The sequence below is a fragment of the Protopterus annectens genome, chromosome 15.part0 (genome assembly GCF_019279795.1).
Source record: "Protopterus annectens isolate FY-2018-M chromosome 15.part0, PAN1.0, whole genome shotgun sequence".
Taxonomy (NCBI): Eukaryota; Metazoa; Chordata; order Ceratodontiformes; family Protopteridae; genus Protopterus; species Protopterus annectens.
In genome coordinates, this window is record NC_056749.1 from 750,264,769 (window position 1) to 750,281,747 (window position 16,979).

General features: G+C 44.2%; 1 protein-coding gene across 1 annotated transcript in view; it reads left to right on the forward strand.

The window, feature by feature from the left end:
- Positions 1-16,979, forward strand: part of CSTF2 (cleavage stimulation factor subunit 2) — a 1,531,011-nt gene that overhangs the window by 787,895 nt on the left and 726,137 nt on the right. The window contains exons 9-10 of the mRNA XM_044057611.1: positions 1,914-1,936; positions 15,336-15,368. Of these exons, the coding sequence (XP_043913546.1) occupies positions 1,914-1,936; positions 15,336-15,368 (56 nt within the window). The remainder of the gene's footprint in view (positions 1-1,913; positions 1,937-15,335; positions 15,369-16,979) is intronic.

Sequence of the window (16,979 nt, forward strand, 5' to 3'; positions counted from 1 at the left end):
GGTCAATCTTCAGCCAAATCCATGACTACTACTGAGGCTCCTGCTACCTTAGTTGAATCGGCCTCTGAAGTTTTGCCTACTACTGTGGTTCCTAGTGAATTATCAGACACCATCCCTTTGGATGTCTCTACCCCAGCACGTGGTGCTGCTAGGCCTCCTGCAGCCATGTCTATAAAGGCCTTTGCCAGGGCTAAAGCAGCCAAAACTGTTAAATCAGTGCCTGTTAAGACCCCCTCACATAGGCCCACTTCTAGTTCACAAATGCTTACTCTGGCAGAGGATTTAATCTCCTTAATTAGGGATCCCAATCTCTCCCAGACAGGGCCTCTCAGCCTCCAGAAAAGAGACCTAGAGCAGAGCCCCCGAGCCAGTGTCCTCTGATGATTCTTCGGATGACTCAGACATTACAGATCAGCCAGAGGCTCCTTTTTCTACTTATGAAGATTCCGATGCTGAAGAATCCATTCCATCTGCCTCTCCACCAGAGGAATTTTCCTTTGGGAAAACCTTACATGCCATGAGAGAACAATTCCAATGGCAGGGACAAGATTTCTCAGATTCAAGAAAAAGGCTTAGGACCTTTCTGCACTTACCACAACATAGGCCCTTAGCTATACCTCCAGTTCTGCCTGTTGTGGATGATGCATTTAATGATGTTTGCACTGCTCCTGATACTTTACCTCCAGCCCCTGCCAAACCAGATAGATTTTACAGGGTGCCAGACACTCATCACCACCTATACAAGGCCCCACTTGCAGATCCTGAGACTATATCCCAGGGGCCTAAGGCAGTAGCTTCAACCTCAGCAAAAAACCCTCTCCCTTCTGAAAGGGAATCCAGGTCCTTAGAGAGATGGGGGAAAAAAGTTTACACCTCTGCTACTCTCTCAGCTAGAGTTTTAAACTGTCAGTTTCACATGATCCAATACCAAGAGTTTATGCTTGATCAGTGAACTAAGAAGCTGTCCTCTGATGACTCCTTAGATAAGAAATATGTTTTAGAAATGGTGAATAACATTCAGCAGGTTAGTAACCATTCTTTAAAATGTGGCTATGATGCACTGGAGGCTTCATTTAGATCAGCCATGACTGGCACAGTGATAAGAAGGCATGCATGGTTGAAGGAACAGGTTTTGCCGGATCATGTTAAAGCAAAGCTGTTAGATGCTCCTATGGATAAGGCCAGTCTATTTGGTACACCTGCTCAGCAAGTAATGAAGAAAATGGAAGAGAAGGCAAAATCTGTACAAACAGTTAAGGATTTCTTACAGGTTCAGCCCCCAAGGTTTAGCAGGAACTGGCCTGCCAAAAATTGGTCCTTTCCAGACTCCTCAAAATCTCAAAGAGGCAGGAATAGATGCTCTAGAGGCAGAAATCAATCCAGAGGAGGTGCCTATAGAGGACGCCAGTGGCAAGGCAATAACCAGAGAGGCACAGACACAACCACTGCCACTGCAACAGGACAATCACAGTGACTTGACTCTGACACCGCCTACCAGGGAGCAAATAGCAGCACCTTTAGGCGGAAAGTTAGCCTTATTTTCAAAAAATTGGCACTATATCACAAAAGACAAGTGGATTTTGCAAACCATAGACCAAGGCTACAGGTTCCACTTCCACACCTTACCAGTAAAAAGAGGAATGCCAAACCTACCTCCAAATCAAAAAACAGAAGCTCTAAAGCAGAGATAGCTCAATTAACAAAGATGAGAGCTGTGGAAAGAGTACCAATAACACAACAGGGCAAAGGATTCTACTCCAGACTCTTCCTAGTACCCAGAAAAGAGAAAAGTTGGAGACCTATTCTCGACCTGTCCGTCTTAAACACATACATCATTGTACCAAAATTCAAAATGCTGACCCTACAGCAACTTCTTCCCATGCTGGGCAAGGAGTGTTGGCTGGTAACTCTAGATCTCAAGGAGGCATACCTGCACGTCCCCATACGACCAAATTGCAGAAGATACCTCAGATTTCTTGCAGGATCAGAGCATTATCAATTCTCAGCATTGCCCTTTGGCTTATCTACTGCGCCCAGAGTATTCACAAAATGCCTGGCATCAGTAATCGCTCATTGCAGGCTACAGGGAATCCAAATTTATCCATACCTGGACGACTGCCTGTTACAAGCGGACAACAAAAGCAAGCTGACAACAGATTTACAAAGAGTCATTTGCTTACTACAAGCCCTGGGATACACAGTCAATTTAAAAAGGTCAAGACTGATACCATCCCAAACAAGAACATTCTTGCGGAATTGGACACAGTAAAACAAATGGGATTCCTAACTGCAGAAAAACAAGCACAACTCCTCTTTACTTCTTGGCATTAACAAAGCAGCACAAACTAACAGCAAGAAAAGTACTGCAGGCCTTGGGCTTCATGGCATCATGCATAATCCTGGTCCCCATGCCAGACTGCATATGAGAAAACTACAGTGGTACCTAAAGAATTTATGGTCTCAACACAGGGACAGCTTAGAAACCGAAATCCCACTAATCCCATGCCTGAAACAAAAGTTCCTATGGTGGGCTCAAGCATGCCAGTCAAACCCAGGCTTGCCCTTCCACAACTTTCAAGCAAACCAAACCATCACAACGGACGCCTCAGACCTAGGCTGGGGGACGCACATGTTGGACAAGTGCAGACAAGGATTGTGGACACCAGACCAGCTGCACCTGCACATAAACCAAAAGAAATGCTGGCAGTAAAACTAGCAATCCAGAAATTCAAACCATTCCTCAAAGAAGGCCATTTAATGATAAGGACAGACAACACCACAGTCATGTGGTACATCAACAAACAGGGAGGTACTCATTCATACCCCCTATGCAGAATGACTCTGGACCTTTGGAATATGGCTCTGAGCTACAACATCCAGTTACAGGCAATATTTGTGCGGAAAAGAAAACACCCTAGCAGACATGTTAAGCAGAACCACCTCGGATGCTCACGAATGGATGCTACACCCGGACATCTTCAAGGCCATCACAAAGAAATGGGGAATGCCACAAATAGACCTATTCGCATCCCCACTCAATCACCAGCTCAAAAAATTCTGCACAAGGACATGCCACCCACTAGCATGGAAGGTGGACTCTCTATCCTTCAGTTGGAAAGGCCTGAAAGCATATGCATTTCTACCTCTTCCTTTGATGCACAAGGTACTACTGAAAATCAAAGAGGAACGTCCAAGGATAATTCTGATAGCTCCGAATTGGCCAAGACAACACTGGTATCCTTTGCTGAGGAGCATGTCTCAGGGGAGAATGTGGCCAATACCCCTGATGCCTTTGATGTTAGCTCAGAACAACTACAACATCATGCACCCAAACCTAAAAACCTTGCAACTGACTGCCTGGAACATCACATAACAGCTACTAACCCAGACTTATCCCAAAGGGTTAAAGACATTATCCTTGAAGCCTGCAGACCTTCAACAAGAAGGAACTATGCAGGAAAATGGAAAAGGTTTGTCATTTGGAGTACTGAAAGAGGAAAAGATGTCTCGAACATAGATATTGCTAACATCCTGGTGTACTTGGCAGAGCTTCTACATACGGGCCTGTCCTATTCCTCCATCAAGATACATGCATCAGCTATTTCCGCAGAATACAGCTTCGATCCACCTGTCTTTTCGCATCCTCTACTCAGGCAATTCCTCAGAGGGATCAAGAATGTAAAACGTCCTAGGAAACCACCATTACCAGCATGGGACTTGAACTTTGTGCTAGAAAAATTGACACTCCCTCCATTTGAACCAGCAGCAACAGCAGATCTTCAACACCTATCATGGAAAACTGCTTTCCTACTGGCAATTACTTCAGCAAGGAGGGTTTCGGAACTACAGGCCTTAATGGCAGTACAACCCTTCCTAATCTTCCATCAAGATAGAGTGTCCATGAGAACTAATCCTACATTTATGCCTAAGGTGGTATCCAGAGTGTCTTTAAACCAGGCAATCCACCTACCTACCTTCTTTCCCAATCCACAGAACAGGGGAAAGGCTGCTGCATACCTTGGATGTACATAGACAGTTACGCTACTACCTGGACAGAACCAAAAGTAACAGAAAAACTGACCAGCTTTTAGTAGCCTATGCAACAGGAAGGGAAGGAAAAGCAATTTCCAAACAGACAATCTCCAAATGGATAGGAAATTGCATAAGATTCTGTTACTCCTACCATGGAAAACCAGTTCCACAGAACATAAGACCTCATTCTACAAGGGCTACAGCCACTACCACAGCTTTCTTACGAGGAGTGGCAACCAAGGACATTATTGAGGCGGCTACTTGGACCTCCGTGCATACATTTGCCAAGCATTATAATTTACCTCTATACTCTAGATCCCGAGCAGGGTTTGCCACTGCTGTATTGCAAGGGCTCCTAACTACACCATAATTCTTATTCCTCCTCCCCTAGTTTGGCTGTGGTATTCTACCCATTTGTTATGACTGCAGATGCATCCTTGAAGGACATAGTACAGTTTTGTACCTACCATAAATGTAGATGTCCGAACAGGATAGCATCTGCAGTCAGGATTACCCACCCTCCTTCCCCTCTGTGGTACTCCTAGGGTATTTACCCTCCTAATAGCTAGCTGGGGGGGGGAGTCTCTTATGGTGTATTTGTTTGTATATATGTACATACATGCTTATTTTTTGTGTTTGCGTTCTACTATTTTGGAAACATTGGCATTTATCCAAAATTTAGCTTTCCTAGTGGGCAACTGGCATCTGGGGCAAGAAACACTGAGGAAAATGGCGTCGGCTGATGCCTTTATACCCGAAGACCAGCAGAGATGACGTCGGGTGAAGTGTGACATCAGCCGAAGCCGGACCCAGACTTTGGAATCCGGCCGACCGAAGGGCTGCCTGACGACAGGACAACCCATTTGTTATGACTGCAGATGCTATCCTGTTTGGACATCTACATTTATGGTAGGTACAAAACTGTACTTTGTTTGTTTGTCTTTTCAGCTTTTCCCTGGTTAGGGGTCGCCACAGCAGAACTCCGGTCCGCTAATGATTGGCAGTCAATTTTTATGGTGCCGAGTTGCCAGCCCAATGCACATTCATGCATGTCTTTCGTAGGGCACTCTACCACGGGGAGTACATGCAGACTCCACACAGAAGGCACTCCAGCCGAGAATCGAACAGAAGAACCTCTTGCTGTGAGGCATCAACTCTACCGCTGTACAACCGCAGCTTATATATATATATATATATATATATATATATATATATATATACGCGCGCACACAGTTTTATGTTATTTGTTAGCAGTGTATGTGGGATGTGTTCTTTGCTGTTTTGATTTGCAGGAAATCCATTTATGGGTTGCAGGTATACTGGCGATAGCATGAGCTGGTCACACTTGTGTACTAGTATGCAACATTATGGCATTTGCTTCTGCTTTTGCTTCTAAGAAGAAAATTTCAAGTCATGATTGGTGGAGAAGAATGTAGTCACCGGACCTTTCATGGGGATTCTCCTTGTTAGAACAGGCTGATGTGGTAAGATCTTGTATGTTTATATCTGAGACCATTGCTGTCTGTTGATGTTTTGTCATCTTGTGGTCTAGGCATTGTGCTGCGTATGTGGCCAGACTTGAGACTGTTTAGCAGGCTGCCCAATTCTCAAAGGGAGTGAGTTACTTATTAATGTGAAAGAGTGGTGATAACTCTGCTTTAACCAGGAAAAGTTTTCTCAACAGCAAATGAAAATTGGATTTGGATAGTTTAGGGAATATGTTTTTCTATCGTTAAAAATAACTTTCTGACAGATGCATTTGCCTTCCACATCAGCTTTACCTCTTAATACCCCTTAACTATTCTTATGGTTCCATACTTCTCATGGATGAATCCCTGTGTATGGATATAATTAGATCTATTACCTCATTTGCCATCTTAGTTGTCATATCTTTAAAAATAATTGGGTAGCCAGATTCTCTGTTTGTACAAAATGTATTGATATTGTCAGAAGAGAAGTCATTGATAAATGCATGTCTCTTTCTAAGGATTGAGTAGATGTCAGTAGTGTATTTAAGTCAAAACCAAAAAACTGGAAACTTAAAGCCAAACAAACATAAAACGTTAAGTCAGCAAGGGAAAAAAGTATCCAAAGTGTATTTAAGTACTTCAGAATGAAAGGTGTGCTGGATAATATTGACATGGAGATGTTCATCATGTGAATCAGTGTTGAAGTCATCTGTACTTTTGGCGTTTGTGCTGTTGAAGGCCGATGTGTTGCTTGTATATCAGAACTGCACACCCTTCTCACTGTAGGATGCACACCCAAAAGAGAGCATGTACTTTTGCACCATTGTTGTTTTTTTTTGCCACTGAAGTTCCTCAGTTCAGCTTAGGTGTTAGTATACACATGTAAGTACCACATTGGGATTTATTTGTGAATTTATTGCATGCTACTGCTGTGCTTAAAGCATTTCTTTTGTATTGCATTAGGGTATATCCACATCAGATGTCACAAACTGTACATGAGATTGACAAATCCTTCACAAAATCTTTCACATGCAGAGCCTTTTCTGTTTAGGTCTAGACAGTGACATTGCCTCCAGTACCGTCTGTGCTTACTTTAGCAAAATTTGAAAAATGAAGGGAGGTGACACTCGAGAGTTACTTGGACAAGATGAAACTTGGTTCTATGCTAACATAGTTTCCAGGCGACATTAGCTCTTGCCTTTGGATGTCTCCCCTTAAAAAAAAAAAAAAAAAAAAAAAACGGAGAAGTGCCATAAAGCGGAGAAAGGACAGAAAACTGTGGAAGCTCAGAGAGAGAGAGACACCCCATATGTTTCCCTAGGCTCAAGGGTTCTGGTTTAATTAAGACATTGGATAAGTATATGTCTCTGGCATAGGCCTCACAGGGCCACTAGCAGTGTTCCTTTAGAGGCTTTTCACTATAAGGTTTTAGCATGTTCTCTGGAGCCTAACATTTAGTACGGATCAGGTTGGACACCTTCTGCAGGCTACTGGGTCTGATGCTCATGTGATTATTTTCAAGAGGAAGAATGAGTTCCCCATGATTTTAGTGTAAGAAGACCTCAAACGTAAGAAAAGATCCTTGAGGCCTGTTCCACGTTTAGGCTGCAGAGGCAGCCACACCATATTCGATAACCTATGTTTCCAAACCTAAGACATCTGCCATTTGTCTGCCTCTGACCATGGCACAAGAGGGTCCAGCTGCCAAATCCCATACCAGCTTACTTCCCACAACTTGTTCAAGCTGGTATAGTCTTTGCCTTGTATACAAAGTCTTCAGCCAAGACTGGGCCCACCACCAGTTTCAGTTGTCTCCTTCAAGACAAGAAGAGAGACTGTTATCCACCCCCTTTAGGAATCAGATTTACCTGAGTCAGAGGAGGAGGAAACATGGCAGACACCTCCCAAATGTCTTTCTCTGTAGCATTCAACACTGATGCCAAAGACAGCACATCTTCTGGTTCTCCTTACTTAGACATCTAATGAAGGATAATTTCAGATGGGAAGGGCAAGGAACTTTTAGATGCCCAGAATAGATATATGGACTTGCTAAGTCTAATGCCATGTAAAGCTGTGGCCAGTCCTTCAGTCCTGGAGAACTTGGAGGATTCATTTTTTGGCTGTCCTTGTTTGAGCTGGATGTTCATCCCTATTGGCACATCCAGAATGCTGCTTAAAGAATTTGGACTCCTGTTCTTTTCTGTGCAAGATGTCCATTGTGGATCCAGCTGAGATGTCTTAGAATCCCTGAAAGGGCCCAGATTGCTGTATCCAGTACTGCTGCATTTTGGAGTGTTTTGAAAAGAAAGTATGCACAGCAGCCTTCCTTTCTTTTAGAACTCTTAATTTTTATAGCCATATCATCAGCTGTCAAGCTAGTGTCATAAAACAATTGATGACAAAGGCAGAGGCGGATTAATGATACTACTATGAAGGCAGACATCTTGCAGCTGATCTAGGTAGCCTCAAAGGTAGGTAGATAGCCATGTTATCAAGTGTGCTCGTGGTGGTGTGAATGCATAATCTAAGGAAGCTGCCATGGGTATTTCATTATTGAACATGCCTGGATGAAATTACACCCTCTGCCAGAGGATGTTAATGCACAGATCTTTATTGCTCCATTAAACAAGGATCTGCTGTTTAGACCCCCCCCAGCTCAGGAAGTAATTAAAAGACTGGAACAAAACAAGAAAGCCATTTTTTAGCTGAGCAGATCTTTCACCTGTCTGTCCCCATGTATGAGGAAATTATCCCTGTACGAGTTGACCCTTATACCATTGCCAAGGAAAAGGTAAGCACGTGAAAAGTAAAAAGCCTGCTGGTAGGTGAAATGGAGAGAGATCACAAAAGAAAATCAAGGGAGCATCCAGAGCTGCCAGCCTGATAGGGAGCAGCCGTTATTAAGTTACATTCTCCAGTTTTGCCCCAAATCCCACCTCAGTTCTTAGGTTCCCCAAGCCTCTTTCTTTGCCCTTGCAGCATAAATCAGATAAAATGCAGGCTAGCCGTATTTGCAAGCAAGTGGCAAAACATAACCCAGGCAAAGTGGGTCTTGCAGGATACAGTATTCAGTTCCCCTGGAGAAAAAAGCCAAAAGTTTGCGGTACACCTGCAGTGATAAATCCGAGACACTTGGTGTGGCTGTTTGTGCAGGAACTTCTACAGAGAGCCATAAAAATGTTCCCCTGGAAGAGTTTGAAAAATTATTTTATTCAGGAAGGGAAAGGCTTCAGTGGCTTGTCTTACACGTTTCAATATCCAGCAAGTATCTCAGTTATAGGAGTTCTGGATGTTAACTCTGCAAGCTCTTATGCATTTTATGCCCCCCTCTCAAACTGTGGTGGTCACCCCTGATTTAAAGGATGCCTAACTCCACATTCTTATTCACAGGGATGACCCATGCATTCTGTGATTCGTGGCAGGGTACTGCCACTGTCAATTAACTGCCTTGCTTTTGTGTTTGGCTACTACTCTGACATTTTTCACAAAGTATCTGACTCCGCTGATTGCCAAGTGCAGGATGAATGCCTGATTGAGGCACTCACTCAGTGGAGAAAAGAAATATCCTTGAGGCATTGTCACATGCCATCCTAGAGTATTTTTAGAACTAAGCCTCACTGTAAACCTCAACAAGTTGAATCTCATTTTCTCCAGGATGGTGATCTTGCATTTCTCCCCTGAGAAAAGATTTTTTTTTGGCAATCTGCTTTCTGGAGATGTCCAGGAAGATGTGTGCTGTAGCTAAGGACTACTTGTGGATTGTGGAGTAAGTGGCATCTGCAATTCTTTGAGTCCTATGGCAGGACTGCACATGAACAGGCTACAATGGCATCTCTGAGGAGTCTTTGCCTCAGCACACTTGAGTATTAGACTGTATTATTCAGTTTCTGCCATGTCAGTCAGCTCTTCCCATATGTCAAGCAAGCGTTATCTTATGGCAGAGTCAGATCCACCTAAAATTGCTGTGTACTCCTCTAGCAACTGTTCCACAGTTAGACTTTGACTGCTAGTGCCTCAGACATAGCTTGTGGAACTCACCCAGGATAACTAAGTCCAGGGAAGGTGGAACAACTGTATGAAGAACCAGCATACTACTAGGTATAGTAGAATTGAAACCAGTGTTGAAGCTTTGTGGGGGGGACTTCTTATGGCAGACCATACCACAGTCGACTGGTACCAAAATAAGCAAGGGTGTACACATTTCTACATCTTGTGCAGGCTGTGTAGTCAAGCACGCAACTTATGGCACTTTACATTCCATCCCAGTAGAAAATTCTGGCAGACCATGTGAGCAGATCAGAATAGGTCCTCCCCCAAGAATGACTATTGGACAGGAACATTTTTCTACAATTAGTGTACTAATGGACTTTCTTGAGCAGCTAAGGAAATTCTACTCCATTCCACCTTACAAAGAAATGTGTGTAGTATGTGCCTTCTGTCTGAGCTGGGTGGGGCTGTCCTTTCCTTCTATAAGCCCCTTGATCACCTGGGCAGTCCTGAAGTTAAAGGAGAAGGGTCCAAAAATGAAACTGATGCCTCCATTTTGACATAGGGTGCATTGTTTTTCCTTGCTATTGGAATTGGTGAAAATGAATCCTAGAGTACTGCCTCATTGTGTGGATATCTTAACTCTGCATAAGGAGCCCTTAATGCACCATATCCTAGCAACACTGCAGTTAGCAGCTTTGCTGATATGACTTTTATTCCTTGGGTATGTTTTCTTAGAGGATGGGCTATAAAGATTACAAAAGAAGCTGGAAAGCTCCCTATAATGAAATCATATGTAGTTAAATACAAGAGATTTTCTGATGGTGCCAAGAGAGTAATCAGACAAGGAGTTCAGCCCAAGATTGGTCTAAGCTTTGTTAATGGTACATCTGCCTCCTACTTCTGCCTTCGTTTCTTTTAGATCTACTGTTTGTCATCTATACTACCAGTCAGATACTTTTTAAAAGGGGTGTTACATTGTAGACCTCCTAAAAAAGGAATTTGCCTTCTCATTAAAATTGGTTATGTCCCAGGAAAGTTGACCTAAGCCCCATTTGAACCAGCAGCCTGGATGATAGCTTTTATACCTGCAGTATCTTCAGTCAGGATCGCAGGGCTCCATTCTTTGGTGTGCTAAGAACAATTCTTAATCTTCCATAGAGACAGGATCAGTCTCCTTATGAACCTTACATTTATGCTCATTGTATATAGAGAGAGAGAGGGAGAGAAAATGTTTCCTGTATTAGTCGGTGTTTTTTTTTTTTTCTCAACACCCGGGAATCCCCAGAGTAAAGGGGAAAGGACTGTGTTATGCCTTGGTTGTTTATGGGTAACTCAAGTACTACCCTGTTAGTACTAATGCCATAGATCTGCTGATTTAGTAGATGTGTGTACAGCAGAGAAAGTGGGGAATAACTTTCAAAGCAGGTTATGGCCAAATGGGTGGCAGACTGTATTTCATTGTTACTTGTGTCATGGTAAAACAGCTCAAAGGGCACACTACATCACATTTGACCAGAGTCACTGCGGTGGCAATAGAGGTCTTCAGGGGAGTAAGCCCTCAGTTTGTCCTGGAGTCAGCTACATGGTCCTCCATGCAAACCTTTTCCAGACATTTCAAATTGAGCATCCTCTTCTAGAGCGTCATAGGGCTTTCCACAACCATTTTGCAGGGTATCCTGCAGCCTGCTGTTGGACAAAGATCTTGTCCGCCTTCTATTCCTTAAACTCTGGGAATCTTCTGAAAAATAAGGATGACTGCAGCAGTGGTTCATACAGTGAACATAGTACAGATGTTCTTCGTGTTTCACTGTTGCAGTCATAACTGTAGGGTGCTCCTGCCGGCAGGCAGCCCGAGGTCGGCCAGAATCCCAAAGTCTGGGTCCGGCGTCGGCTGTACAAGCTAGTACCCTGACGTCAGTACGCTTTGGTACATAGCCCTCAGCCGACGCCATCTTCTCCAGTCTTTCTTGCCGTGCGGTGGAAAGCAGCTCGCAAGTCGTTGGTTGGCGATTTTCGAACAGCGTATTTTGTTGTTGTCGGTCCGAAGTTCTTACTTCTCTTCTCAAAGCTAAGTACCCGTTGGGAATCTTTTCTTGTTCCTCCGATGTCAGAAAAAGTTAATAATTGTATAACGTGTGGGAAACAAATACCTCATAAAGATTTCCACTCTTACTGTCTACCTTGCTTAGGCCCTGACCACGACGTTTCTTGTTGTCGGTTCTGTGCCAGGTTCAACTCTCGTACTATCAAGCGCAGGTACGATTGGGCTTTAAATTATTTTGGCAGACGCTTCAATTATAGAATGTCGTCGGACACTACCGGAATTCAAAAGAAGCACAAAGACAGGCCTCCGAGGTCCAAACAGGACTCGTTGTAGCTGGAGCCAGCGTCCGGTTCGGCTATCATCAGTGAGGCGCTTTTGCATCCCCTGTCGTCCGCCACTTCTGAACCGATGGCCGATACAGACTCCCATGGGGAGCCATCAAGGCCCATTATTTTAACTGCTGCAGGACCTTCGGACGTCGCTCCTTCAGATGGGTCCGGAACCGCTGTGCAGGTACCGGCTTCTGAGGGGGTTTTCAGGCCTACTCACATCACTATTTCAAAGGCAAAGACAAAGACTCCTGTTAAGTCTAAAGTTCCTGCTCAAGCTGCTTCTGAATCTACTCCCAGGACACAGAAGCAATTATTAAAGATGTCTGAAAATTTGCTTACAATGATTAGGGGTTCTCACCCCCCACCGGAGAAAAGGCCTTGACAGGATGTTACTTTGGATTCCTCTGACCAAGCTTCTGTATCTTCTGTTTCTTCCTCAGATCAGGACTATTCCTTTCCTCCTTATGAGGATTCGGATGCTGAGGACTCTTTACCCTCGGCCTCTCTGCCTGAGGATTTCTCTTTTGGGGAAACCTTGCATGAGATGAGGGAACATTTTCATTGGGAAGGACAGGAGTATTCTGCTTCCAAGAAGAGGCTTAGGGAATTTCTTCTTCTTCCCCAGCATAGGCCTTTAGCTATCCCTCCTGTTTTGGACATTGTAGATGATGCTTTTTCTGAGGCTAATTTGAATCCTGATTCCATGCCTCCTGCTCCTTCTAAGCCTGATAGATTTTATAGGGTTCCTGACTCTCATTTATTCTTATTTAAAAACCCTTCTGCGGATCCTGAAACTATTTCTCAGGGCTCTAAAGCTGCTAAGGTTGCTACTTCTAAAAATCCTATTCCCTCTGAGAAGGATTCTCGTGCTTTAGACAGGTGGGGAAAAAGGTATATACTTCTGCTACCCTGTCTGTAAGGGCTTTAAATTGCCAGTTTCATTTGTTTAAGTATCAGCAATTTCTTTTGTCTGTTTTAAAGCAAAAGCTTGCTTCCCTTCCTGCATGTGCAGAGGATAAGGAACTTCAGGATGTCTTGCATGCTACTGAACAAGTGAACAAGCATAGTTTACATTGTGGTTTTGATGCTTTGGATGCTTCTTGCAGGGCTGCAGCCTCTGGTACTGTTATCAGGAGACATGCCTGGCTTCGTGAACAAAGTTTACCTGAACAGGTTAAGGCTAAGTTATTAGATTGCCCCTGTTCAACATGATGTTCTTTTTGGATCCAAGGCTGAGGAAGTTATTAAAAAGATGGAAGAAAAGGCAAAGTCTATGCAGACTGTAAAAGATTTCTTGCAAGTTCAGCCTCCTAGATTTTCCAGGAATTGGCCCTCTAAAAATTGGTCCTTTCCCACGTCTGACAGGCTTCAAAGGGGTAGATATAGACGCTCCAGAGGTCGTGGTCAAGGTCAGGCCTCTTACAGATCTAGACAATGGACTGCTTCTTCACCTAGAAGGTGGAGAAGACAGATCCCAATCTCAAAGAAAGCAAACTCAATGACTCTCTCGGTTGGGCTACGGGACCCCTTCACCTGGATGCCCCTCTCGGAGGAAAACTGTGTCTTTTTTACAGAAATTGGACTCATATTACCCAGGACAGATGGGTATTGGACGTGATTTTAAAGGGTTACAAATTCCACTTTCACACTTTGCCAAGGGCTCACGGTTGGCCAGATCTGCCAAAACATCAATGGTCAGAGGCCTTAAATCAAGTGGATGCTCTTCTGGCCATGAGAGCCAATAGAGCCTGTTCCACTCTCGGAGATGGGAAAAGGTTTTTATTCAAGACTGTTTCTGGTTCCAAGAAAACAAAACTCATGGAGACCTATTCTGGACCCTTTCTGTGTTAAACACCTTTTTGGAAATTCCAAAATTCAAGATGCTTACTCTGCAGCAACTGATTCCAATGCTCTCTCAGGACGCCTGGATGGTGACATTGGACTTAAAGGAAGCCTACTTACACATTCCCATCAGGCAGGAACGCAGGAAATTCCTCAGGTTCAAGGCAGGTTCGAGGCACTTTCAATTCTCAGTACTGCCCTTTGGTTTATCTACTGCGCCCAGAGTCTTTACCAAGTGCCTGGCACCAGTAGTGGCTTACTGCAGACTTCAGGGGATCCAGATTTACCCCTATTTGGACGACTGCCTTATTCAGGCAGACAGCAAAGATCTTCTACTTCAACATCTGGACATTGTTCAACGTCTTCTCCTCCTACTGGGATTCTCAGTGAACACAAAAAAGTCACATTTGATCCCTTCTCAACAAATGGTATTCTTGGGAGCCCTCTTAAATACAACCTTACAAAGGGCCTTCCTCACTCCAGAAAAACAAACTCAGCTGGCTTCTACTTTCAGCACCTTGGCAACTCTATCTCAGCTCACTGCAAGGAAATTCCTGCAGGCTCTGGGCTACATGGCTTCCTGCATTCTGTTGATTCCACTTCATATGAGAAAGCTTCAATGGTATCTGAAAAGTGTATGGTCACAGCATTACCACGATCTGGATATTCTGATTCCTCTGATCCCCTGCCTTCAGAGGGAGTTCCTCTGGTGGTCCAGGGTATGCACTTTAAACGAAGGAAAGCCTTTTCGTCTACCTCAACCTACTCAAATCCTAACCACGGACGCCTCGGATTATGCTTGGGGAGCACACTTTCTAGACATTTGCCAGCAAGGAACCTGGACAAAGGACCATCTTCACTGGCACATCAATCTGAAGGAAATGTTGGCAGTTCAAAATGCCCTTCTAGCCTTCAAGAACCTATTGCAACCAGGACCTCTGCTAATTCGCACAGACAACACCACGGTCATGTGGTACATCAACAAGCAGGGGGGTTCTCATTCGTGCCCCCTTTGTAGACTAGCTATGGCTTTATGGGACACAGCTCTAAATTTGAATCTACATCTCCAGGCTCAATTCATTCCAGGGGAACAGAATCTCTTAGCAGGCAGCCTGAGCAGAAACATTTCAGATCTTCACGAATGGATGCTAGACACCAACTTATTCAACAGGATTACTGCAGTTTGGGGATGTCCCCAGATAGATCTGTTTGCATCCCATCTCAATCATCAGCTGCCTCGCTTTTGCACCAGGTCCTTCCACCAAACAGCTTGGAGAGTGGATGCCCTGTCCTTCAGCTGGAGAAGCCTTTCAGGATATGCCTTCCCTCCTCTTCCTCAACTACCTCGGGTATTACTGAAGATAAAACAGGACAAGCCCAAGTTCCTCATCTTGATTGCTCCAAATTGGCCTCGACAGTTTTGGTATCCAACTTTAAAACACCTGTTCTTGGGGCCTCCTTGGATTCTCCCTCTGAACCCTTCGCTTCTGTCCCAGCATCAGGGTCAGTTACTACATTCCAATCTCAAGACCCTTTGCCTGGCAGCTTGGCTCTTCAAAGGAATTTGATTTCCTCTAGTCTTCCCAAACAAGTTTTGGATGTTCTTCTGGAAGCTAGACGGCCTAGCACTAGGAAATCCTACGCCTCTAAATGGAAGAGGTTTTGTATTTGGATGCAGGACCGAGGCTCGGATCCTCTGGTACCTGATCTCTCTTCTATTTTGCTTTACCTTTCGGAACTTTTATCTAAAGGACTTTCCTTTTCTTCCATTAAGATTCATGCTTCTGCTATTTCTGCTCATTTCAGTTCTGATCCTCCTGTTTTTTCTTATCCTTTGGTGAAGCAATTCTTGAGAGGGGCTAAAAATTTGCGGCCTCCCAGGACCCCTCCTGTCCCTACCTGGGATCTTAATTATGTTTTAGAAAAACTTACTTTGCCTCCTTTTGAGCCTGCTGCATCTTCAGATATTAAGTTTTTATCTTGGAAGACTGTCCTTTTATTAGCATTGACCTCTGCCAGAAGGGTCTCAGAGTTGCAAGCTCTCATGGCTGTGGAACCATACCTTATTTTCCATCAGGACAGAGTATCCTTGAGGACCAATCCTACTTTCATGCCTAAGGTGATTTCGAAAGTGGCTTTAAATCAGACAATTCACCTTCCTACTTTCTTTCCAAATCCTCAAAATAAAGGGGAAAGGATTTTGCATTCATTAGATGTGCACAGACAGTTACGATTTTACCTGGACAAGACTAAAGAGTTCAGAAAGTCTAATCAATTGTTTGTTTCTTTTGCCTCCAGTTCTCTTGGAAAGCCTATTTCTAAACAAACTATTTCCAAATGGATTGCTTATGGAATCAGAATGTTCTTCGTTCCCCATTGCTGCAGTCCTAACTATTGGGTATAGTCCGCATCCAGTCGGCCCGAATACCAGAGTATAAGGCTGACGCCGGTCAGGGCGCATTAGACTGATGTCAGTACGTCAGGGTACTAATGCGCATGACCGACGTCATATCCTTAGTCTTTTTTGCCGCATGGTCCGATGCAGAAGCAGTTTTGCGAGTGCAGGTTGGCGTTCTGAAATATTTCCGAAACCGGAGTTTCAGACCGAAACAGAGTTGGCTAAGTACCCGTTGGGAACATTTTGGTTTTTACTTGCCTCAGTATTTTACCGGATGTCAGAAAAAGTGAATAACTGTATTTCTTGTGGGAAACAGATACCTCATAGGGATTACCATACCTTGTGTATACCTTGTTTAGGGCCTGAGCACGACGTTGTTGGTTGCCGCTCTTGTGCTAGGTTTAACAACGCACTATTAAGAGGAGGTTAGACTGTGCCAGGTTAGTGTTTGGGAAGCGTTGCAATTATAAAATGCCGTCGGATGCTCCGACGCCCGCTTCGTCCAAGAAGCGCAAGGACAAAACAGCGAAGCCTAGGGTTGATGAACCGTCAGTCCCGGACGTCGGTTCTTTAGAAGGCTCAGTGGAGCCAGAGGTTTTGCCAGGAGTTTCCATGGAGTCCCAGGCAGAAACTTTACTGTTACAGGATGTGCCTTCTCAGGAGGTAGGCCAGGCTGAGGGGGCTTCTCAGGTGACTGTTCTTCCCTCTCTTCCCAAGGTAGTTAGAGCCTCTCCTTCTGTTGCCAAACCTTCTTTGAGAGGTAGGCCTAGTTCAGCCTCAGTGGGGGCTTCTCCTAGCATTTCGGGTTCTGTACCTAAGAAACATATGCTTAAAATGGCAGAAGATTTGATTACTATGATTAGAGGTTCTAT